General features: G+C 39.3%; 2 protein-coding genes and 7 non-coding genes across 9 annotated transcripts; 8 read left to right on the top strand and 1 right to left on the bottom strand.

The window, feature by feature from the left end:
• Positions 1-1,864: 1,864 nt before the first annotated feature.
• On the top strand, positions 1,865-19,993 carry LOC117292175 (eukaryotic translation initiation factor 3 subunit D-like). Its single transcript, XM_033774114.1, has 15 exons — positions 1,865-2,075; positions 3,231-3,276; positions 4,670-4,806; positions 6,137-6,313; positions 6,726-6,847; positions 7,765-7,897; positions 8,756-8,851; positions 9,091-9,139; positions 10,253-10,383; positions 12,187-12,266; positions 14,456-14,585; positions 15,603-15,745; positions 16,554-16,746; positions 18,012-18,108; positions 19,066-19,993. The coding sequence occupies exons 1-15, from the start codon at positions 1,950-1,952 to the stop codon at positions 19,077-19,079; spliced, it is 1,674 nt and encodes a 557-aa protein (XP_033630005.1). The 5' UTR covers positions 1,865-1,949; the 3' UTR covers positions 19,080-19,993.
• Positions 2,686-2,761, top strand: LOC117293155. Its single transcript, XR_004519365.1, has one exon. It is a non-coding gene; the product is annotated as a small nucleolar RNA R38 (small nucleolar RNA).
• LOC117293157 lies at positions 3,346-3,418 on the top strand. Its single transcript, XR_004519367.1, has one exon. It is a non-coding gene; the product is annotated as a small nucleolar RNA R38 (small nucleolar RNA).
• On the top strand, positions 5,409-5,488 carry LOC117293160. The gene has a single exon (XR_004519370.1). It is a non-coding gene; the product is annotated as a small nucleolar RNA R38 (small nucleolar RNA).
• On the top strand, positions 7,204-7,281 carry LOC117293156. The gene has a single exon (XR_004519366.1). It is a non-coding gene; the product is annotated as a small nucleolar RNA R38 (small nucleolar RNA).
• Positions 8,181-8,267, top strand: LOC117293154. Its single transcript, XR_004519364.1, has one exon. It is a non-coding gene; the product is annotated as a small nucleolar RNA R38 (small nucleolar RNA).
• On the top strand, positions 8,895-8,973 carry LOC117293159. The gene has a single exon (XR_004519369.1). It is a non-coding gene; the product is annotated as a small nucleolar RNA R38 (small nucleolar RNA).
• LOC117293158 lies at positions 15,280-15,358 on the top strand. Its single transcript, XR_004519368.1, has one exon. It is a non-coding gene; the product is annotated as a small nucleolar RNA R38 (small nucleolar RNA).
• Positions 19,546-24,371, bottom strand: LOC117292176. Its single transcript, XM_033774115.1, has 6 exons — positions 24,275-24,371; positions 23,192-23,374; positions 22,092-22,185; positions 21,524-21,683; positions 20,825-20,980; positions 19,546-20,471 (listed from the first exon to the last, which is right to left on the bottom strand). The coding sequence occupies exons 2-6, from the start codon at positions 23,335-23,337 to the stop codon at positions 20,296-20,298; spliced, it is 732 nt and encodes a 243-aa protein (XP_033630006.1). The 5' UTR covers positions 23,338-23,374; positions 24,275-24,371; the 3' UTR covers positions 19,546-20,295.
• Between the last annotated feature and the right edge of the window lie 34 nt (positions 24,372-24,405).

Raw genomic sequence — 24,405 nt, 5'->3', positions numbered from 1 at the left:
ACGTAAAAAGTACAGTTTGCGGGTAAGACCTTTACACATATTGTTAATTTGGGAATCCCATTTAAGATTATCCTGAATATGAACACCTACTTTGAGTAAGGACTGAGTCCCCAATATGAAAATTAGGTAACACAAATGGGCCTTTCTTGAAGTTAGAACACAAAACCTGGCATTCAGAAAGCTTACGTAACTTACATTATCGAATTCAATTAGGTATCCAATGAAACCACTGTCTCTGTAAAACCAGTACCTGTCTTTACCTTGTGCATAAAGACAGGGGACCAGTCAATACAAACTTTGGGTGCGACCCAGAGGTGTGCTCATCGGGGTGAGCCCCTCTGACAAGATGAGTAAGGACAGGACGTTCACTCGCCCTCTCGTGGTGACGTCATGCACCTCGAGCCAGTTCCACAAGCAGGACACTTGGGGCTAACCAGGGCCCAATTTCATAGCGCTGCTTAACTATAGCAAAATTGCGGTCTTACTGTAGCAGACAAATTTGCTTAAGCCTTAGCGTATTTACCGTGGATTTGCATCGTGACGTCATTTATTTTCGTGCGGTAAGCACCGGAAGGTTGGCATGCCTTTTCGTGCGCTTACGGTTAGCAGCGCTAGAAAACAGAAATTGCACAGTAAGCACAAAATCGGCTGCTAATAAGCAGTGCTATGGAATTGCGGGTCCTGACGTCACACTTCGAGGCTCGCAAAGACAGGGGCCCAGTCTAGGGTGAGCCCCGGATTAAAGTAGGCCTAACCCTACTCAAACGTACCGGAGCCGGGCAGATCGGGGTCGACCCTGGGAAGCTAATCGATTCGAACGAACCCTTAGTCATGACTGGCGACGCTTTTTTTGTATCAGTCACCAGATAAAATTATAGAGGGCGCGATGATGACTGTTTGGGAGGCTAATTCGGAGGGACTGGGCAAGTCTATAAACCTGAATATAATTTTTGAGCCGTATTATCTTTGTGTATGGGGATACAGAAAATTAACCAATGAAGACTATAGGATAAAGTTGGCCTCCACACTCCCCCACTACTACATCACCGTAAACATTGCTAAAGTAGGGGATTTGGGGTTTTGTGTGTGGACCCCGGTTTGCTGTTGATTATATTCCGAAGTGTCACAAAACAAGAGGTAGCCTGTGTGGTTTGTCTCTAACTTTCAATGTATGAGTGCCAAACTTTAATATTTGATTTCATGCTCTAAAAATGTAGCGAACTGATGCAATTTTTTGGCACGACATTATCACATTTTGCAAAACGATGGGGATTACATCTACACTTAGTTGTGTGTCAACTAAAGTGGTTCATTATTATTTAACGAAATCCCAAAGTTGAAACTTTTAATAGCAAAGGCAATGGAGTTTCAAGGTGAAATCAATGGTAGGATTTGGGGTAGGACTTCATATGAAATATCGTCCACATTTTGTGCGTTCCTGTCGAGAAAACCGTGAATTTTTTGACGATTTCCAAAGGTCAGGAAGTTTGTGTGGAAATGGTTGCACCCATTCAAAATAGGCCAACATTTGTTATGTGCCAAACTGATCATTATCGTCATGTTGGCCCTCAAATTATTTGTAATAATGACGTTATGGGGTCACGCAATTGGTAGAATGTGTCATTATGCTCCCCAATATCACCTATAACAGAATGAAGTTGTGCACCTTTCATGGGAATGTTAGGTAAAAGCTAAACTTCATTTTGGTGGGGAAGGGGGGGGGGGGGTATTATTGTTTGCGGGTGGTTGTGACGTATTTTCCCCACAGTCAACAGAGGGCAGTATTCATAAAAAGTATAGAGTCTGGTTCCGGTGTAGCACTCATGCTTGCACGGCGAATGGTATACACAAAATGTGCAGTGGCGGGAATAAGTCCAAATTATTTCCTCACACATGGCGGCAGAGAGATAGGCTTTTCGTGAACAATCTGGTGAAGAAATACGCCTGAAATGACGGCGAACTTCGTTGCTCCTGTGATCCAGGAGAACCCTACTGGGTGGGGGCCATGTGCGGTGCCGGAAAAGTTCAAAGATATCCCTTATCAGCCCTTTTCGAAAGGAGACAGGTTAGGAAAGGTGAGTGTTCTAAAACATTCTGGAGAACAATTCTTGCTCATTTTCGCTGGTAACCTGATTTCGTTGTACAGTTAAATACGCCATCCAGCAGGTACCTGCGAATAAATTAGTACTAAAAAAGTTGCTGATTTTAGGACTTAGGGAGTGGTCTGCTTGCATTTGCTGCAGCCATTTTTCACTTAACTGGCATACAAAGTCAACATGGTAAATAGTGCCAACGGTTTCCTGGACTCCCTCCCCCTCCGCTTCTTGGCCCTTCTCCCAACACAATACACATAACTTGCTTCTTTTATTTAAATAAATCAAAAACCAACCCTCCATCCTCCAGAGTCCAACTAGATTGAAAGAGGCCAGCGCAACGGTTGAAATTGACAACTAATGTGCTATATTATTAGTGGGGATGTCTCGTATTCGTAACCTCCATTGTTGATTGTTTGAATCTATCCAGTGATTTGATTCCTGCTGAACTCTGATTTTTGTTGTTTTTATTCAGTAAAATTAGATAGATCGATTTCATGTTATTTATCAATTTCCACGATTCTGTTGCGTTGGTGTCCATCGCAATGTGGGAAATTTTGAAGTTTGGTTAGTAAGTAGACAGAACAGTTGAACCTTTCAATGATGAAATAAGTTATCCCTGTCCGAGTTGAAAAATCTGTGGATATAAATCTTATTCTGAGAATTGTAAAGAAGCAGACTGCACTTTGTTCAAAATGCAGCCCATCAGAATTTAATTAAATTAATGTATACAAAAAAATCCTCAAAACAGATTTGGCAACTTTCCTGGTTTAAAAGAAAACTAGACAATTGCCTCCATTATACCATGTCATATTGCCTGTATGCGACCATTTTGAAATATTGAGTACAACATTTATATTTTGTGCAAATTTTGTCCCAAGGAAAGAATTCTGTGGAATACTGCTCCACCCTTGCAACAAAATGTGCATACTTGTTTTGGTGTAATCCTATGAAAAACCCTTAGCCCTATCCCAGACAACCACAGGAGTTTTTTATCCCTCTGAAAAAATGTGAAGCGACATAAAAAATATGGATTTATACAGACTGATCCAAAGAACTCCACCACTTCATGCATTGACCAATCCGACCTTGTTAATATTTACATAATTTAACAAAGTACGTTGATTTGTCATATAGGTTTCAGATTGGACAGGAGCTACATATCAAGACAAAAGATATTTAGGTAAGAAAAACTTAATATTCGGGCAGTTAGTATAATTTCCTTTTTAAAGTTATGGGAAAGAACTCTACTTCCTTTCAGTGATGAATTTTGTTATCCCTGGCTTAAAAAAATCTGTGGATAAAAAATATAATCTGAGAAAGGTATAAAAATATGTTTGATTGTGCGATATAAAACAAAAGACTTTGATAAAAACGTTAAAACTACAAACCAGGACTGGAAGAACACAGAGGCTCGGGGCTTGAACTTCGCAAAGCACAACCATTTTCTCTGGTAAGAGGCACTTCTATGAGAAAAATGTAATTTTGGTTTGGAACTTTGCAAACGCCTCCACAGCAAAAGCACATGGCAATTGCTGTGGGTGCCCTGGGTTATTTCGAGGCCTGGAGGCTACACAAGGAGGCCATATCCTCTGTTGCCTGTGGTTTTGGCCTTGGTGCCCCTTCAAAACATTCACATAACCTAAGATTCTCAAATGGAAGTGCCCTGTGCAAAATGAAAAGGGCCTTGCCCTCCTCAAGACGGAATTCCAGACTTGCACTCAAAATCACTGATTCCTGTAGTGTTGGGCGAATAGTGAAATTTTGTTATTCGGATACCGCTAGCCAACTATCCGAAATTAACCGGATATTTGAATAGTTTTTTCGCCGCTAGAGGGCGCTATTTAAAACAAAATATTATTTTGTTTGCCGCTAGAGGGCGCTGTTCGTTTGTGAATGAGATCTTATGGGCGGATTGATATTAGTTTTAGACAGTGTCACTCGGTTCATTCATAAAAATGACTGGATCTAATTTAAAGATGGCGATTTGCTTTTTCTTTTGATCGTGATTGACTCTACGTGAAGGAAAACTTTTGTAATCTTTGAACAAAATACGTCGGAAATGTCATTGTTTTAACTCTTCGCGGAGGTGAGCATAGTTAAATACTTAATTTATGCTGTTTTATGCTGTCTTAATAGAAGTTTCATAAGGATTCAGACAAAACATTCATATCAGTTGTCGCCTGGCGTCCGCGGATATTCGGATATTAAAGAATATCCGGTTACTTGGTTGTAATTACAGAACTATCCGGTTTATAAATAGCTATTCGCGCCCTATGCGGATATCCGGTTATGAAAAAAAGGCATTCGCGGTTACGGATAGGAAAACCTATTCGCCGTTAACCGGATATTCAAATAATTCGCCCAGGCCTAGATTCCTGGGCTGGGTTTACATGGAGTGGCCAGGGAGCTGTTGCCCCATGTCTTGGCCTTGGTGCTCCGTCAAATGTTCACCATAGTTGTTAAGATTTTCCAACAGAAGTGCCTCTTGCAAAAAGAAAATGGCCTTGCCCTCTCAAAGATGAAATTCCAGGCATGTGATTCAACACATGTTTCTTTTATTTAACCGCCCACAGGCAAGTACTCGTCACAGTTTGGTTCTGGAAACCAATACACGTACTACCATGAACAAGATGAGTCAACGTTCCAGCTGGTTGACACGGCACGCACCCAGAAGCCTATCTACATGCGCAACCGTATGCGCTTCACTCAGGTACTTGCATTCATCATGTTTCTGAGTTCCGATGCTGGAACTCTCAACCAAATCACTTCGGACATCAACTCACTCCAGACTTTGAAGTGTAAATTAAGAAATGCATCTGTTCTCTTCCTGCCCATAAAATGACAAATTTTTGAGCATTCTTTAGCAGTGCATTGTATCTCTGGAATATGCACTTTACAATTCTTACTCATTATGTTAAAGACCCCTGGACACTATTGGTAATTGTCCAAGACCAGTCTTCTCACTTGGTGTATCTCAACATATGCATAAAATAACAAACCTTTGAAAATTTGAGCTCAATTGGTTGTCGAAGTTGCGAGATAACACCTTGTCACACGAAGTTGTGTGCTTTCAGATGCTTGATTTCAAGACCTCAAATTCTTAACCTGAGGTCTCGAAATTGAATTCGCGGAAAGCTGTGTGCTAGTTTTGCCATGGTGATTTATATGGTGACATCATAATTTGCAAAGCAGAATTTGCTAAGCAGAACTGATTATGCTGCACATGCTAACAGGCATGCCACCATGCATGATTACCATGGGTGTTGGGTTACTAATTTTTGTGTTGGAACTTGTTAGATAGAGTGAGTTAGTACCTTTCGATGATGAAATAAGTTATCCCTGTCCGAGTAACTAAACAAATCTGTGGATAGAAATCTTATTCTGAGAATGGTAAAGAAGCAAAACAAAAATATTTTCCTTAAGTTTGGGTTATTGAACTTTGATTCAAGATGCACACCGTACAAAAAGGCACCAGAATCAGAATTTATAAACTTGTTCTTCACTGAATAAGCACATGACGTCATTCGAGTAGGGCTGTTCTTTGTCCAATCCTTCGCGCCCCATGTATTAATGTGTGCGCTTCCATTGTTTCCCCATCAGGTTACCTCTAAGATAGCAGCTGGGTGATTTCAATTCATAAAGACTACACCAGGCAATAGACCCTTCCCATGAAATATGTAAATTGCACATACATGACATAGCGCGTGCGCACTAACGTTTTGGTTGGCAAAATGAGGGAACATCGCGCTGTTTTGTACACGGCTAGTGGGTGCGTGACGCACACGCGATTGCGCGTCTGCTTAGTGCACAACTCTATGGTGTTTGCCAACGAACAGGGTCTGTACGCATGCGTGAATGTAATAAGCATGTTTCATGGGAAGGGTCCATTGTATCCATGTCCCTTATCATTGCATGGGTGCATTTTGGAATATTGAAGTAGAAATTGACTCGTGTGATTTTTTTCTAAGGAGAGAGATCCGTTTTCCATGTCATTGCCCTCACTGCAGTTTAACACTAGTGTCCCTTTTTCATTTTTGCAGCAACGCACAATGCGTCGTGATCGTGAGCGTCGTGAACAGCGACAGCAGGTGAATATGCAGACGCTGACCAAGGCCCAGAAGGAGAGACAACGACAGGTGCGCAGACTGCAGAAGCAGTACGGCCGCGGCCGGCAGAAGTGGTCGGACAAGGGCAACAATCGCTTCTGGAAGTCTTCGGTAAGTCACTGAACTACGCTCTTTGTTTCTTACAATTTGGATAATAATAGAAATAATGGAATCTTGTACAGCACTTTATCACACCTCAACTTGTCTCAGTATTTTGCATTGCAAGGTATGTGGAGCAATGCTTTTGAAGTATGAGCCCTATTATCTTACAGCACCATGAAATGATTTACAAGGTGCGGTGGTGCAATGCTGCCAATCAAACCAGGAACACAGGGGCAAACCCCTTCTCTTTATGATAAGTGCACTGAGTTCTGTTTATCTGTCTCATCTATTTTAGCCTTCAAGAAAGTCTCTACTAGGGGTCAAAATGTCAGGCCACAGATCTGTGTACATCTAATAAACACCAGTAGGCTTTGAAATAAATGCCCTTTTTTGCCCTCCTTGTTTGAATTTTGCACATCAGGGCCCCGTGAAGGCTCGCAGCGCCTCAGTCCAAGTGCGAGGAGAATGGGAGGTTATAGAAGAGCTTGACTTTCCTCGTCTTAACAAACTCCGCTTCCCTGAAGCATCGGATCCAGAAGACTTGTGAGTATTGACAACCACAGTGTAGACATTTCCTTATAACTGTGTGTGTTGTGTGGAACAAAGAAAAACTTAATTAAAGTGGGACTTAAAATATTTTAGTGAGGAATAACATCTTTCTCAAAAATTGGTACTTCAGAGGGAGCCAGTTCTCACAATGTGTTATACTATCAACAGCTCTCTATTGCTCATTTTTATGTTAACAATTATATTTTGAGTAATCACCAATAGTGTCCAGTGCCTTTAATGAAGAAATTCTCACATTCTAGGCACACCATGATTTATGAAAAAGGAGAATTGTTGGGGGAAAACGGCTCCTTGCACACCTCGCTGAATAAAATTGTTGATTGAAAAACCGTACCTTTCATTGATGAAATTTGTTATCCCTGTCTGAGAAATTTCAAATATGCGGATAATTTGTATATTCTGAGACTGGTACAGAAACGCAACGGCTTCCAAATTCAGCAGACACTTTGATGTGTGATGAACAGGGATGTGATTTTCAGGATGTTTTTCTATGATTTCATTATTTGCTCTTAATCTCTTTGAGCCTTGAAAGAAGTTAAGCAATTGGCAAGTGACAAAAATGTGAATAATCCATATTGGATCCAGACTTGCTGTTTTGCATTTCTAGTGACGCACAAAATCTGTACAATTGCATTGTAGCATTGGAGATTCCGGGTCTTGAATAAGTGAGAACACTGTGCACCAAGCCTTTTGGTTTGTTTAGGAAACATCAAGTACATCAAATCTCATCCAGCTGAAAAATTTCATTTTTGCTACATTCAGTAGTTGACAAAAATTAGGGCAAATATGTGAGTTAATAAATTTTAGTTTTAGTTTGCAGATTAAACAAATGATACTGAATTTTGAAACTGAAATCAGATTTGCCCTTTGTGTTTTTTCATTTTAAACTCCAGAGTTACCTGCGGAGAGATGGAGTACTACGACAAGACATTTGATCGGATAACAACAAAGTCTGAGCGGAGACTAGCAAGGGTCAACCGGATCTTCCACAAGGTCACCACAACAGACGACCCCGTCATTAGAAAGGTACACAAATTATCGTCTATACTGAGCTTTTTGTAATGCTGAAATCTTGGGGCAAGATACAGACTTAAGGTCCGGTCCCACTGCAGCGATAACGAGAACGATAACGCATTCCATTGGTTGAATGAGCATGTGCGTATTCTGCGAGGAGCAATTCAACCAATAGAGTACGTTCTCTTTGCGTCGTGATCGTTATCGTTTTCGATATCGCTGCAGTGTGACTCGGCCTTTACACTAGTATCTCTCTTCTAAATTCTAAATTGAAATTTTACTTCTTGAACCCAGTACCTTTCTATGATGATAAAAGTTATCCCTGTCTGAAAATGTTTAAAAGAATTATCGATGTGGATGATGTTGTGTATCTGAGAAATGTAGTGGAACAACAGTCAAGTTATGGACCTACAGTAGGAGTATTAAAGAGGCAAAATGGCTTGCAAATATTGTTTAGATTTGTTCAAGCACTAAACACAGCGTGCTGTGGTTAGTGAGTAGTGACCTTAAATTTTTAAAGCATTTGAGGGGGAGGGGGTCGGAGCCTGCCTACGTCTTTGAAAAAGTTAATACAATGTTGATTTAAATAACGTTTGAAAAACCAACTTGAAACATTTTTTCGTGAACAAAAAGTATTTGCAACATTGGTAACTTTCCTCATTTTTTTCAACAAACTTCAATTATGTGTCTGCAGGTGTACTTGCTTTAACTAATGAGTTTTCTGCTTCCATCAGCAGTTTTTCCTTTCCGGTAATCTGAAAAGAAATAAGTAACTGGATATGGATAGTATCTAAATTTGTATAATGAAATATGTTTTTTCATTTTTATCCCCTTTCCTTTCTATTCCACTTTGTAATCTTAATGATGTAGCTGGCCAGTAAAGGCAAGGTGTTTGCCACTGACATTATCCTGGCTACTCTGATGTGCTGTACACGCTCTGTCTATTCCTGGGATATCGTCGTACAGGTGAGATATGAATTATCTCAAACTTTTCCTTGTCTATAGTGATTAAGTTCAATGATGAAATAAGTTATCCCTGTCCGAGTATTTCAAAAATCTGTGGATAGAAATCTTTTTCTGAGAATGGCAAACTGCAAAGTCATCGTATTATCGGGGCTGCCCTTGGTGCAATTAAAGCTCTATATAAAAAACAGTCGGCCACTGTTGTCTTTCTGATTAATTAATCTTTTTAATTTTCCTTTCAGCATGTTGGAGGCAAGCTCTTCTTTGACAAGAGAGATGACCCAGAATTCGGTGAGTTTCATATGGCAAGATATAATAATAATAACATTAAGTTTTTATATAGCGCTTGTCAAACTCTGGTGTTTCATTTTGGATGCATAATCGACATGCATTAAAGGCAGTGGACACTGTTGGTAATTACTCAAAATAATTGTCAGCATAAAACCTCACTTGCTAACGAGTTATGGGGAGAGGTTGATAGTATAAAACATTGTGAGAAACGGCTCCCTCTGAAGTGACGCAGTTTTCGAGAAAGAAGTGATTTTCCACGAATTTGATTTCGAGACCTAAAGTTTAGAATTTGAGGTCAACCATATGAAAGCACACAACTTCATGTGACAAGGGTGTTTTTTGCTTTCATAGTTATCTCGCAACTCCGATGACCAATCAAGCTTGAATTTTCACAGGTTTGTTGTTTTATGCATATGTTGAGATACACCAAGTGAGAAGATTGGTCTTTGACAATTACCAATAGTGTCCATTGTCTTTGAGCAGCCCTTGTGGTGCCCTTTGCAAAGTACTAATACAAGTTTACATTGGCCTCATTAAAGTGCGCCTCACCAGAGAAAAGTTGTTGTGCCCCTTCGAGAGGGAAGTTCAAGGCTTGCATTCAGTTTTCACATAGATCCTTGTCATTTTAAATTCTCTTCACAATGAACACAGAATAAACACGTAAAGTCTTGTCTGAAAAATCTTAATTTTGGTTTTTACCCATACACCGATGTGTGTTAGCACTGTATACTCAGTACTCAGTACTCGTTCACCATCACAAAATCGTTTAAAAACTCTTCTTGTCCGCTGCGTCACAAACTTGCCTCATTTAGACAACGGGCGGGGATGGATTATTTTCTTTTGTGTTGAGCGCTAAGTAACTTCTCGCTTAAGTTTCACATTTAAGTTTCAAATTTAGCATGCAAATTTCAAGCCTGCACAAGCCAAAGACGCGAGAAGTTTGTGCGCTCCAAACAATCGTACAATAGCGCCTTCTTTGACTCAATGTCGTCAGGTCATATTAAAAAACCCTTTGTGCATGTATATATCGCATGCCACGTGATCTTCTCTTGACCAATCAGAATGGATACACGGTTCAAGGTATTTATGAATGTATATTTTCTATTGTGGCAGATTTACTGACAGTGAACGAGACGGCAGTTGAGACTCCTCAAGATGAGGGAAATCACATGAACTCACCTCGCAACTTGGCCCTAGAAGCTACCTTCATCAACCACAACTTCTCCCAACAGTGTCTCAAAAAGGTAGGTTTTGCCCTCCTTAAAAGCACTGGACTGGATTTCACTAAGAGTGAGCGGGAAAGATATTTACGCATAAAACCTAAATTCCGTAATTGGTACCTGACAGATTTACAAACTTTAGAAATATGCCAACATTAATCCTAAATTTCTACATGTACCTGAAGGTTTAATAACCAAACTATATTGAACGCATTTTGATCTTAGCTAACTGAGACTTAGATCCAAATAGTATAATATCTGTCATGTCATTGTTCAGTTTGAGAGAATCTGAACTCATCCATAGTGTGACATCTTCAATACAGGCTTCAAGCTTGCATCTATTTGATTGGGTTGGAATTAGATATAAAGTTGGACATCATCTGCATAGCAATGGTATTTGACATCATACTTGAGAAGGATGTGGCATAGGCCACTTAAGTAAATCAAGAATAGCATAGGCTTTCCAACAGAGCTTTGAGGGACTCCACATTTAAGAAAAACTGGATCAGACTTGGCCTCGTTGACACATATCAGCTTCTGTCGTTCCTGTAAAGTACTGACCCCCGAATACCAAGTGTCGAACGCAGAGGATAGGTCTAGTAAAACTGCAACAGATACCGGCAAACATCCATCTCATGGAGAATATCAGTTTGTAAGATGGACGAGAAGTGATTCAACGCTATGGTTGGTGCGGTATGCGGACTGACATTCATCAAGGAGGTTGTTGATGTAAAGAAAGTCAGAAAGCCTAGTAAAAATGAATCAAGCAACTTGGACAGATAATATAATATAATATAATAACAAATTCTTATATAGCGCATTTCACAATAAACCGTATCAATGTGCTTTACATTAGTCCCCTGGTCATTGGGCCAATAAACATCCCTTTAATCTTTCTCAGCTCCCATTAGGGAGTATACAGCCCCGAGCTGCCGTGGCGCTCCGAAAGCTTTTCATTCACAACATCAACCTCTACCCTCGCAGGTACCCATTTATACCCCTGGGTGAGAGAAGCAATTATAGTAAAGTATCTTGCTCAAGGACACAAGTGTCACGACCGGGATTCGAACCCACACTCCGGTGAATTAGCACCAGAACTTGAATTCGATGATCTTAACCACTCGGCCGTGACACTCTACTAGATCTGAAAGGTTAGACACAGGACGGTAGTTCTGTAGTGATTCGCGATCCAATGTTGACTTCTTCAACAGTGGATGAATGTGCGCTAGTTTGCAGGCATCAGGAACTTCTCCACTATAATAATAATAATAATAAACGAGACTTATAAAGCGCATTTTACAAAATTCAATGCGCTGGTAAGAGAGCTACGGAAAAGACGTTCATGAGCGAAAAGAGAATAGATGTGTTTTTAATGAACTCTTGAATGTCTGGAGTGTGTGGTGTTTTGAATATGACTTGACTATGCACCACTGGTAGAGTGATACGAATGCGTACTCCACCAGGTTGAAGTACTCATCTACGAAACATTGAGTGGGTACATCTCGCCGAAGCCGCAAGACATGTCCGAATATTTGCCAGCGTGCTTGGGAGGACCTTGATGTGGACCGGTCCACTTTTGCAGCGTAGGTAGAGTGCCTTGTTGGAGATTCTATGTGGCTACCAATGAGCTGTCGTAACTGGCTTCGGTGGAATGAGTCTAGTTGGTCGGGTTTGTTTTGGGGTGAGGCCTTTTAGAGGCGGATATAAAGATTGTTGATGAAGTGTCTTTTGTAGTCCACCGTTGAAGGCTGAAGTCTGAAGCACTTGTATCGTTTTAGTCAAAGCTTTTTCATTTTTATTTTTCATGTTCTTTTCTTGCTCAAACAGAATGGGGAGCGGTATAAGTTTGCTCAACCTAACCCCTTCCAAGAAGATGACGAGTCAGAGGTGGCCTCTGTCGGATATAGGTAAGTGAAGAAGGAACCATCTCAAAGGGTTTAGCTACTTTTTGTAGAACACAAAACACAATGTACACAGGTTTGCATTAAACTTACACAGTTTGAAGATAATAGGGAGGTTTCGCACGCAAACATGGATCATGATATTCTATAGTGAAAACATCTTTCAGATCAAATACATTTTATAACAAACCATTTTAAATGCCTTTCATAGACCAACTCGCCCGATCCAAGGCAACGTGTCCCTTTAAATTTCTTCATTAAAATGGAAAATGTTGTCATGTTTTTGTTGTTGTGATCTCTATGAATTAAAAAGATTAATCTTGTGATTTGTTTTTACCATTACACTGATGTTTATTAAGCACTGTATAATTGCTAATTTCCTGAGGTCTGTAAAAAAAAGTACACGGGTATGTCACTCGCGTGGGATTCGAACCAATAGCCTTTGAGTTGCTATCCAGCAGATGTCTTACCACTAGATCATCGAGCTTGCACAGTAGCTAGAGGCAGTCCGAATCCAATGTGTTGGCATCGGGTACTGCAGCGAATTAGTAGATGCTAGTTTTTCAAATGAATCTGATAAAAATTAAAGTTTGGCCAGGTAGAACAAGTCCATGTTGATTAGCTTGTAATACTTGGAACTTCGAAATCAGTCAGCTCTCAAACTAAAAATTAATACAACATTTGTTTGATCTTCACCAATTTGTGCATTTTTACTTTTGAAGAGGAAGGGTTTTGTGTCAGTGTCTTCAATGATGAGCAAAGTTATCCCTGTCTTATGTTAAATCATGAGGATATTTATTGTGAACTGAGATAGACAACCTGACCATCCCAGACCTCTTCAAAGACTTAAAGGGATGCTGCAGTGAATTCAAATAAAACAGTTAATTTTGCTGTCATTTATTTCTGATATATGTATTGAACATCAATAAAATGTGTTTTGTTTATTTCCGACATATCTGACTTGCGTAATTAGCGAATAAGTCATGCCCCCCCCCCTTTTTGTGGATTGTTACCGCCCCCCTACCATCGACGTCACGTCGGAAATTCAAACATATCGTCTGCAAATAGAGTCTGGTCCCTAATTACACGCGCCTAGGTACCAGGCCACACAGTGCACACGTCTCTATATGCACACAGCCAGGGGGCCCCTTTTAGGGGCAGGGTGGGTTCCCCTAATCTCTTGAAAACCATTTTTAAAATACTTGCGCATTTAATAAAAAATAATAAAAAATATTTCAGGTTTAAAAAGTCATGTTTAATCGTTTAAATGAATAAACAAAAACACTGCAGCCACCCTTTAAACATTGTATTCTTGTAGGCATACAGCTATTTTCCTCTGGTAGAGGGCACTATTATGAGGCAATCTTAAAACTTGTGTAGGAAATTTGCAAAAGGGCACCACAGCAAAAGCACAGGGCACCTTTTGCATTGCTTGAGCTTCCACTAGATCATCTAGCTTGCCCAGTGGCTAGAGGCAGGTCTGGGTACCACACCCATTTAGCAGATGCTATTTTTTTAAATGAATTTTTACGAAAATATGATTGTGGTAGTAAGCTTGGGCGATATCACGATATTATCGAATATCGCGATATTAATTTGGAAACGAATTTCGATATCGGATGGATTTGGTTTTAATCGAAATATCGATATATCGCGATATATCGCGATAATCGCGATAATCGCGATATATCGCAATATCGATTGAATATCGCGATGTATTTGCTAGCTGAGACATCTTGCACCCCATAGGTTTGGAGTAAAACCAGAAGAATAGGTCATTAGAACACCTCTCTTATGCTATGACTGTCTCTTCTACAACTTTCACTTGGAGTTTGAAGACTGATGATGTCAAATTTAATTAATCGCGATTATATCAAATATCGCGATATATTGTCGGCGATATATCAGGAATAAAATAAATTGATATCGCCCAAGCTTATGTGGTAGTGTGGAACAAGTCTTTGTTGATAAGCTTGTATTACTCTGTGTTTGTACTGTAGAATTGCAAAGGTCGTGGGTTCGAATACCACATGAGTAACATGCCTGTGATTTTTTGTTCACAGAGCCTGGGAAAGTACTGAGTATACAGTGCTAACACACATCGGTGTATGATGGTAAAACCAAAATTAATAGTGTTTATCCCTGATGCAAACTTCCATCTATAAATGATGACATGTTTGTGTTTTGATCATCAGGTATCGTAAATACCACATCGGTGACGACCTGGATCTGATTGTACGATGTGAGCATGATGCCGTCATGATGGGTTCCAATGGAGAGAATCAGTTCATCAGTATGAAGACACTCAATGAATGGGATTCTAAGGTACGCTCAAGCAGTCCTAGGTTTACCAGAATAACAGCCCTACCTCTATTTCATAGAGCTGCTTAAAGGAACATTACAGAATTGGTTGTTGGTAACAAAACATTTGCTACCAGTGTAAGCATTTTTAAATGTTAAATTCTAAAGGAAACTTTTGAAGGGGCCAAGACCAGAGTAACATAGGATGTGGCCTTCATGTAATTCCAGGCCTATCAGCCAAATTAAAGGAACCTTACAGAATTGTTAAGAAAACTTGGTGAAGCGCACAGATTTGCATAAAACTTACATGGTCTAATGATGATGATAGTTGAACACATCCCTTGAAATATTTCTGTCTGAAATGTCATAATCTGATGCGAAATAAACTTCGCCTTTGGAGTTTATCGCTCAGGGAGCATTTTATTCATTTTTGTTTTGGAGTTGATGCAATGCAAAATTTGTAATCTGTTTTTCACTATTTTCTCGTGACCCAGATGACCAATCAATCTCAAACTTCTACAGGTTTGTCAGTTAATGTATAAGGTTGATTACATAGAGTGCTTACACTGCCAACAACTTTTTTGTAAGCAAAAACTGTAATGTTCCTTAAAATGTACTTTGTTTTGTATTGTTGACCTTCTGACAACCTGCTGACTGTTTTAAACAATCTTGTCCTTTGTTTTAAATGAGGGTTTTGGGGGTTCGTGGCGAACGTGATTAAGTTCAATGATGAAATAAGTTATCCCTGTCCGAGTAATACAAAAATCTGTGGATAGAAATCTTATTCTGAGAATGGCAAACTGGTTTATGAATTGTTTGTACATGGGTGGTGTTCCCATGATACTAGTTTAAAACATGAATTACCTGTTTTGTCCTACCCTTTTGTAGTGTGTTAGTTGTTCCGTTTTTAGACTTTTAAAACCTATGTACTTGATCTGGCTCTCTACTTTTTAGTGTACTACACCCTTTGAGCAATATTATTTTGGATACACAGTGCTCTACAAATGCTTATTCTCATTATGGTTACTATTATTTTTACAGTCACTGGGTATTGCCGAATGGCGCCAGAAGCTGGATTCGCAGAGGGGAGCGGTGCTAGCCACCGAGCTGAAGAACAACAGCTTCAAGCTCTCCAAGTGGACTGTATGTGCCCTGCTCAGCGGTTCCGACCACATCAAGTTTGGGTAAGAGAAGTTATTCTGTTAGATCGATCAACATTGTGAAGCCAAATCACTGAGTTTGGGATTTTAGTGGCTTTTACAGGATAAAAAGTTTTGAATTTTATGTTGTTGGCTTTGTTGGAATCACTTTTAGACAGGGTGAAAGTTTCTTGAACCATGTGTTGTGGCTTTGTTGTTTGTAAGTTGTTTTTTTCTGTCTTGCCTCTGTTTGTCCGTTTATCTTGTCTCTGTCTGTCTGCATGCTGATTACCACAAGCATCGGCTTATCAAATCAGCCGTCTTACTAATTCCTTTTTTTTGCTTCTTCAAGCCAATTATAACTCGGTATTTTCTGTTGTGTATTACCTTGTATATCTTTGCATACTGTACATGTATCACACATTGTGGAAACAAATGCTGATTGATTTATTGATTGAGTGATTGATTGATTGATTGATTGACTGATTAATCATTTACACTAATTCCTGTAGACACTCAATAAAAAGAAACTTTAAATTTAGTTTCTTGACTTGTCAGGTTATGAATAATTATTAAATTAAATTGTTCAATAAATAAACTTCATATTGAATATTGCTTATTTATCTATTTTCAAAACTCATGATTGTAACTTATTATTTATATGTATTCTTTTTGTAGAGGCCAGACCCTGTACAAGCCTAGGCTTTCTGTCTGCGACCTCCCCATACTGTTAAGTTTTTTAATTAGTTTTCCACTTACATTTTACCCTTGCTCTATGATTGTACATGTACACATGGTATGGAAAATAAACCCGACACCTGAAAGAGAACCGTTCTTTTACTATTATCAATAGGTATGTTTCCCGCCTGAACCCACGTGACTCATCCAAGCATGTGATTCTGGGGTCCCAGCAGTTCAAGCCAGTTGAGTTGGCGTCACAGATCAATCTGAACATGGATAACGCCTGGGGTATACTGCGCTGTATCATTGACAAGTGCTTCAAACTGAAGGAGGGCAAATACCTCATCCTGAAGGATCCCATGAAGGTAGACGTCTGAGGAATCTTTCAAATTTACTTCCTTCCTTTGTGTGACTGTCGGGCATGATATTTTTCCTACTTTTAGTCCGTTTCCGATTTGTTTGCCCTGTGACAAATCAGAAGTCTTTTAAAGCCTACATCATGTGTACATGTAGGTCAGCCTTTGATTCGATAGCATTTTTCGTACTTTTTTTCCAAGGAGCAAATATCATTCCTGGACTGTACAAAAACCTTTTTTTAAATGCGCTAAACGTTTTACGGACCATATTATCACCCTATGCCTACACATGCCTTTTTTTCTAAGTTTTTGAGACAATTGGTTTTTTTTTTCTTGGTAGGGGCCATGCATAACAGTCAATGTTAAAAAAAAAATCGTTTAGATACACCCACCCACCCCAAATGTCGATTTTTTAATATTGATTTACTTCAAAATATACTCTTTAAACTAAAGAACAAAGTAATGCCTTAAATGATGCAGATTTATCAGATCAAAGGACTCCAACATAAAGGAGATCGAGCAGCCTTCTTTATTTTATCATGTAAAAAAAAAAAAAAATTAGATTTTCCCACAATTTCGAGAGAAAAAAAAGATCGAAATTTTTTAATATTGACTTTTATGAATGTCTCGAAAGAAAACAGGAAAAAAAAGTTATGTTACAGAAAAAATGTTTGTAGTATGGGCTTTATAATGTTTCAGCTCTCTATAAACATTAAATAATGTTTATTATTTTCACCAATCCGATTTCAATAGTTTTATGAGGAAGGGTTTTGTGTCAGTGTCTTCAATGATGAGCAAAGTTATCCCTGTCTTATGTTAAATCATGAGGATATTTATTTTGATCTGAGACAGACAACCTGACCATCCCCAAACTTTTCAAAAGGTTTCAAGTTATTTTCAAGTTGTTTGAGAACTGGGAACATCCCGAGTAGCAAGGGAAGGTATACAATTGGTAATCACTCTTAAAATTAATAGCAACATAAAAAACATTGGAAAATTTCAGTTCATGATAATTTGACCTTATTGTTTGAGTGGAACTTGGGACAGATCTTGCAGGTTTGTGGCCGCTAGAGGCATTTTGGTTAAAGCAGTTTCTGGCCGCTATGGTCTCGAGGGTTAAAGCGGGGCTGCAAAGAGCAAATGAGTTTTGCGATGCACTTATTCCCTTATTAGTTTCAGCATGGAGATATAATAATGGCACTTATAAATCACAACAATCATTTGAATTTAGACATGATTGATTAAATGTATTTACTTCTTATTTTGTTTTTCAGCCTGTGATTCGAATCTATGACATCCCTGACAACACCTTCAGCTCGGACGACGATGCGGACGAATCGTCCTCAGAAGAAGAAGAGGAGGATGACAATGGTAAGACACTCCCACTTCCCCAGTCTCCCCAGTCCCCCCCCCCCACCACTCCTCTTGGTATTTAGGACACAAACCTAATTACAGAAACCCCCAGAATGATGTTAAAGTTTATACAGTGCTTGAATTTTGGTAGCGGTAGCTGAGAATTTTTATTGGACCAGAGTTGATTTTACCAAAATCTAAATAAGAAAGAAATTGCTACAATCAGCTGATTGCTTTTTTGTAGGGTTTCGGAGACTGTTTTTTAACGTATGACTTCATTTGAGAGGGAAATATTTCACAGGGAAAGTGGGAACTTCAAAATCAGTCGGCTCTCAAACTAAAATCTTTCAACTTTTTTGTGTGTCAGTGTCTTCAATGATGAGCAAAGTTATCCCTGTCTTATGTTAAATCGTGAGGATATTTATTTTGATCTGAGACAGACAACCTGACCATCCCCAAACTTCTCAAAAGACTTTCAAGTTATAACTTGGAATATACAGAGTTGAAAGGGAAAGTATGTATTTGGTAATCACTCTTATAATAATGGCAACAACAGCCTCTAGTTAGAAGCCTACAGCAGCATTTGATAGTGTAAAGCATTTTGCACTTCAAAGTCATGTGGTATGTCAAAAATAAAAAGGGTAATGCCCCAAAATGAGAAGCATTAGTGCGTCGTCATCATATTGTGTATTCCTATTTCCTGCGTGGACATATAATTATGCTCCACATTTTCGACAACCTTTCAGAATTAAATTTTCAGGGTAAAGTCTGACTGTTTGTCCAATCCAAGATTATTGAGACTTTACCCAATCTGTCCCCCTCCTCGTTTATTACTGCAAAACACAAACTTAAGTTGACAGTGTGTTTTTTCTTGGGACAGACCAGAATCTCAATTGATTCTACCGTTTTAAATTTTGCACAATTTATTTTGATTTTATGTTTTAAATGCAGTTTTTCTCCTTTTTACCTTGTCAGACGAAGATGCCTAAACAGCCAGTTGTATGGATCACCCTACAATCTTGATACCAGTGAACACAGGCTCTATTCCATCAGAGAGAAAAACAGGACAATTTAAAGGCATCCGGGGCCACCCCATGCACAAACGATCATGTGGATTGTGTGCCGATACGCGCAAATTTCAATTGATACGCACAAAAATTACTCCTTTGTCATTTCGGTTTCTAAACTAAGTCTCTAATGGCCCCTTTTATTGTTCAAACCAAGTCTTAAATGATTGAATTCTGCATTAACTTTTGAGTCTCAAGTAAATGTTGTAGATTGGTTAAACATGTTTATTTATAATCAAGTAGAATCAACTATGTGGTGTTACTTTTCCCAGACAACTTTTCAGGTTTTAGTGTAGTGTTGTGCGTTTACACCTTTTTCAACCATATTCAACTTCTTCAGTCTCGATGACAAACAATAATCACCCACCTCAATAGGTTTTTTTTCCCATTGTTGATAATCACAAGTGTTGTGATATGTAAATCCAAATTCAACCATCAGGGCCCAATTTCGTAAAGCCTGCAAGCACACAAATTTGCTTCCTGAAAAAATAGGAGCCATGAATTTTGGCCCAGATGTATTGGCATAATGGCAAAACTATCACACCACTATTTTACAAATTGAGTGCTCTCTCAAACAAACTAGTCTTGTTTAAAGGCGTCTGTATATGAGAGCACTTGTGGCATCTAGCAAAGCTTAGTAGTATGGCTTGAAACATCTTGAAATAAGACTAAATGCTTTGAAGATGAAGTTTTCTCCTATGATACTTTGTAGTTGTAGGGCTTAATTACAACAGGAGTTTTGCCCTCGGGGATCTTTTAATAAGTTACACATTGTTCTTTGTAAGCATTGCAACAAACCAGAAATAAATAATAACAAATTACCAATAAAATATATGAACTGGTCGTGTAAAACTGTTTTGTCTGGTAGCTTTATTTGTCTCTCCCAACAGTCAATACAAAATGTTTATATTGGTTTATAAAAAAAATAGCCTTCAACAATTTTTAATACAAACATAATATGATAGGAAATATTATTCTTAATCTTTCTTCAAATCAACTGTAAACAAGAAATGTGTCAAAACTTTCTTAAACGCCAGAGATAACGGAGGGATATGGTCTGGGTTAAATATTGATCCAATACAACGTGGCTATAATCCCTTATGGGTCTTCTTGTTGTCACCACCCCCCCCCCCTAATCCTACTTGGTATCGCCCCTCTTTGACCTCTTTGCACCCTTCTGGTCCTCATCATCCGATGCCTTCCTCTTCTCCCCATCGTCAAGCTGAGCCAAGAGGCTTGGTTGTAGCTTAGAAGCCATGTAGTGGGTCCAAAGTGCGATTTCCACCTTGTGTGGTGTCCACTCTGCTAATGAATCTGAGAAAACCAAAATAATCGGACGAAAAAGTGAATGGAGACCAATTTGGGCAGCTTAGTTCAAGACAGAAATTTATACACACGGGCACTGAACTCAAACTGGTTAGGGTTCGAATCCCGGCTGTGACACTTGTGTCCTTTAAGCAAGAGTACTTTTAAAACCATTATTGCTGCTTCCTTCAGATGGGACGTAGAGCCGTAGGTCCTGTGTGTTGTGTAATGCACATACAAAAATCGCACACTTATCGTGCATTCTTTATAATGCTAACAATTTTTAAATGCATTCTATAAAATGCACACAATTTTCAAATGAATAACATTTTAAAATGCACTCTTTGAAATGCATTTTTTACCTTCTTTCTGGAGTCTCGTAATGCAAGCTTTCACCTGTGCAGAATACTGTGCATATTGCACTGGAGTGTACTTGAGTGGTGCCAGGCCTGGTATCGGTAGCATACTCTCATCTGCCATGAAGGGGGCATGCTCTGGAGCACCAGCTGCTAAGATAGCTGTCAAGACAAAGGATAATTCAAATAACAAATCGAGTGAAGTGCTTGCTAGTTCTCAGTCAACATTTGGGCAGGGGTGCCAGTCTGACTTAATATGTGAAGAGACATTAAAAAAAGAGTCAAAGCACTCATGGCGTGGGGTTCAGTGGCCCGCTTAAGGGCCCCTGGTTGGGTCTAGGGCCCCTGGTTGGGTCTAGGCCCTTGATTGGGGTATGGTTTAAGCATGTCTGGTGGCCTAGCTTGAAAAGCTCTGCTTGCTATAAACGTTTATAGAACATCTCTGGTTCTGAGAGAAAAAGACCGAGACACTCATAAAGCCCAACATACATGTAAGATATATAAATCTTACTTTATCACACAACTTTTAATCGTCAACATTCCGTAACCCTCCCTTGCACCTCAACCCCCCCCCCCCCCCCACCTAGCAGGATACCAGTCACAAATTATACATGTGACAAAGTATTTTGGTAGGTATAATTTTGTTTTGCTTCTAGATTCTAGCCCTACGAGACTGGGTCCTAGACTTGTGCAACCTAACTTTACCTGAGGCTGTGGCCGGCCCGACTGCTCGTAGAACGGTCATTTCCTTGATTGCTTTCTCAAGGTTGGGTAAGCTCTTGAAGGCCTTCTTGCTGGCGGATTCAACCAAGTCTGGTTTGTTCTCCTGCACCATTTCATTCAGTCGGGGTCGGAATTTTCCTCTCTGCGAAAAAAAGAAAATCATTGATAGGGTCATAGATTGATGGGTAAATATTCAAAAAATTAATGACCATATTTATTTTGGTGAGAAGCATTGCGGCTGCTGCAAAACTTAAGTAATTTCTCACCCCAAAACATTTTAATATTAGAATGACTTATGAATCGCTTTCTAGATTTCCGTGGTGTCCGTTCACAAATGCTGCAGCCAAAGATGTGGTTGGTACCCGGCATCACCTCACTAATTATCGTACCAACACTTTTGTGACATCATAAAATTCAGCCATCTTCTTAGAAGAGTCTCTCATTATTTTATTCCCGAATATTACATGTTGGAATCAAGACGCACATCTGATATGGAAACACCACACAAACCCATTGATGGGTATGAAATTCTATCAATTGAATTACTTACAGTTAACTTCCACTTCATGAGTTTAGTGATTTCTTCATGAGTGATGTATTTTGGCTTTCGCCCCTGAATAAGCTTTGGTAAATCCTCCTGGTACCTACAGAGAGAGATAGAGAGGGGGGGGAGCATGAACAAGTTGATTTTTTGTTGTCGCGTATTACTTTGGAATTCCTGCCCTGGTTCATACAATACTTAAAGCTAATATAAATACATACTCGCGGAATCTTCGAGAGAGACCCTACTAGGGTCGAACAGTCAGGCCACTAACTATATGTGACCCGCTCTGTGAAAATGAGTCAGATGTAGGCAATTTAGGAATTGAGATGGCTGGAAAGAACACATCAGCAGCAGTAATTTGGTATGATTGTCTAAGCTTTGGGGTGTATCGCATTGCTGAGTTACTCCCGTTTGAAATTAGCCACTACACCATTTTTTTTGAAAAACGAATTACAAGTGAAATGATATTTTAAACTACCATTGTGTGCAAAAGGATACAAATTAGACATAAGTATGATCACAAAATTGTGGTATTCATAGCTTTATTTCCTAAAAGTAAGTGTTTTTTTTGTGTTTTTTTTTTTACATTTTCCACATTAAACTGTCCATAACTTAATATTGCATTGGGCGACATGTGACTCATTTTCACTGAGTGGGTCACATATTATCTTTGGTTGGTAAGCAGTTTGCAACAGCTAATTCCAATTGTACTCATAAATAATTATACATTAAAAAATCAACAGATTTTTCACTTTAGGGCGGCTCTTTCACCCAAATAAGCTTTTTTAAATGTAGTGCAACTAAAAAGCTGAACAGCCCTTAACCCTCCAACTATTTGATCAATGTGAATTTAATTTTAAAGGGGCCATGTCGTCGTGATCAAAGCAGGCCCGTGGCTGTACATGGAATTATGAACTCTCACCGAGTAACTACACCCATGCGCCCTCTCTCAGTATCAAAGATATGGAGAGCACCTGACCGAGCTGTTATTTGGTGAAAGTTCATAATTTTGTGGCAGTTGGAGGCAACACAGCACCATTAAGGTGACCCCCAAAAAAGGGGAAATTTCTGCCCTCAAAGAGTCAATCTATTGCAGCTCAACTAACCATTTGTCCAAGTCTAGAAGATCTTTCTTTCCACCCGGCTTCTTAATGTTGGATGCTTTGAGCTTGATAACTTCACCATAAAGACCAAGGGCCTTGTCCCAGGCCGATGGACTGCCCGATGTGAAGAACTTTGTTGTTGTACTCATGACGAGGTTTAGGAAATAGTAGTTTCACTGAAAAAATCTTAAGGGGAAAAAAGCAATTGCCACTGATCAGAGTCAATTATTAGCGTCACTGTGGTTAGACTGCAGGACTTGCAATTACAAGGTTGTGGGTTCGAATCTAACCAAGTATAGCCAATGATATAATAATGGCGTGTCGTGGCCGAGCTGTAAAGGGTAATGAACTCACACTCTTGAGTTTCTGATCAGCTCAGCAGGGTGTGGTTTCGAGCCCTGTCCCTGACACCTGTCTTATTAATAATGCTTCATCCTTCGGATGGGGCGAAAGCCTTATGTCTTGTGTAATATTGTTTCATAAAAAAAACTGTTGATGCACATCGATGCACTATCGAATACCTTAGCCCAGTACACACTTACCTATCGCTAAGATTAGAACTAGGTAAACATCGACCTGGTAACTGGGGCACAGTACTTCTTGTTTTCTTTGAAAGATGACAACACTTTTTTAAAGGTGTTTAGACTTCAAAGCGCCCCATTAACTAAGGTACTGGAAACCCAATCTCTGGTCTGGTGAAAACTCAATGCCACTTGCCATACCCAATTTTAGCCAAATCCCTACCATCTACATCAATATATTATCCAGCTCACTCCAAAATTCCATGTAAAATATCCAGGTTGGGGTGGGGGGGGGGGGAGTTGTCAAACGTGACACTGACACTGTGACACTAACAGTCCACAGACACTAGACAGACAGCCATTTTCATTCAATTCATTCAACAAGATCTAGCAAAATATGCAGGTAAAATTATAAAATAAGAAAGATACTGTTTTGTTACATAAATTTGATGGGAAAGTGGTGGTCGGATGGTAAATTCTTTCCCACACCAATACTATTATTTATTTTTCAAAGCATTGAACTCTTAATATACTTTACTTTCAATAACTCATGCTGTTGTTTTACCTGTTGACATCGGGATCTCTGCTGCCGATCACAAAATGTAAACACCTGACATGTGCCCATTTCCCGCGGTGTATCAATGGAACACGCCCTCTTTAGTTTAGTTCCAATGACAGATTTTAACTAGCCAATCA

Source organism: Asterias rubens, chromosome 7 (assembly GCF_902459465.1).
Source record: "Asterias rubens chromosome 7, eAstRub1.3, whole genome shotgun sequence".
Classification (NCBI taxonomy): domain Eukaryota; kingdom Metazoa; phylum Echinodermata; class Asteroidea; order Forcipulatida; family Asteriidae; genus Asterias; species Asterias rubens.
The sequence above is the reverse complement of the archived record's forward strand: the minus strand, read 5'-3'. Positions and strand labels throughout refer to the sequence as shown.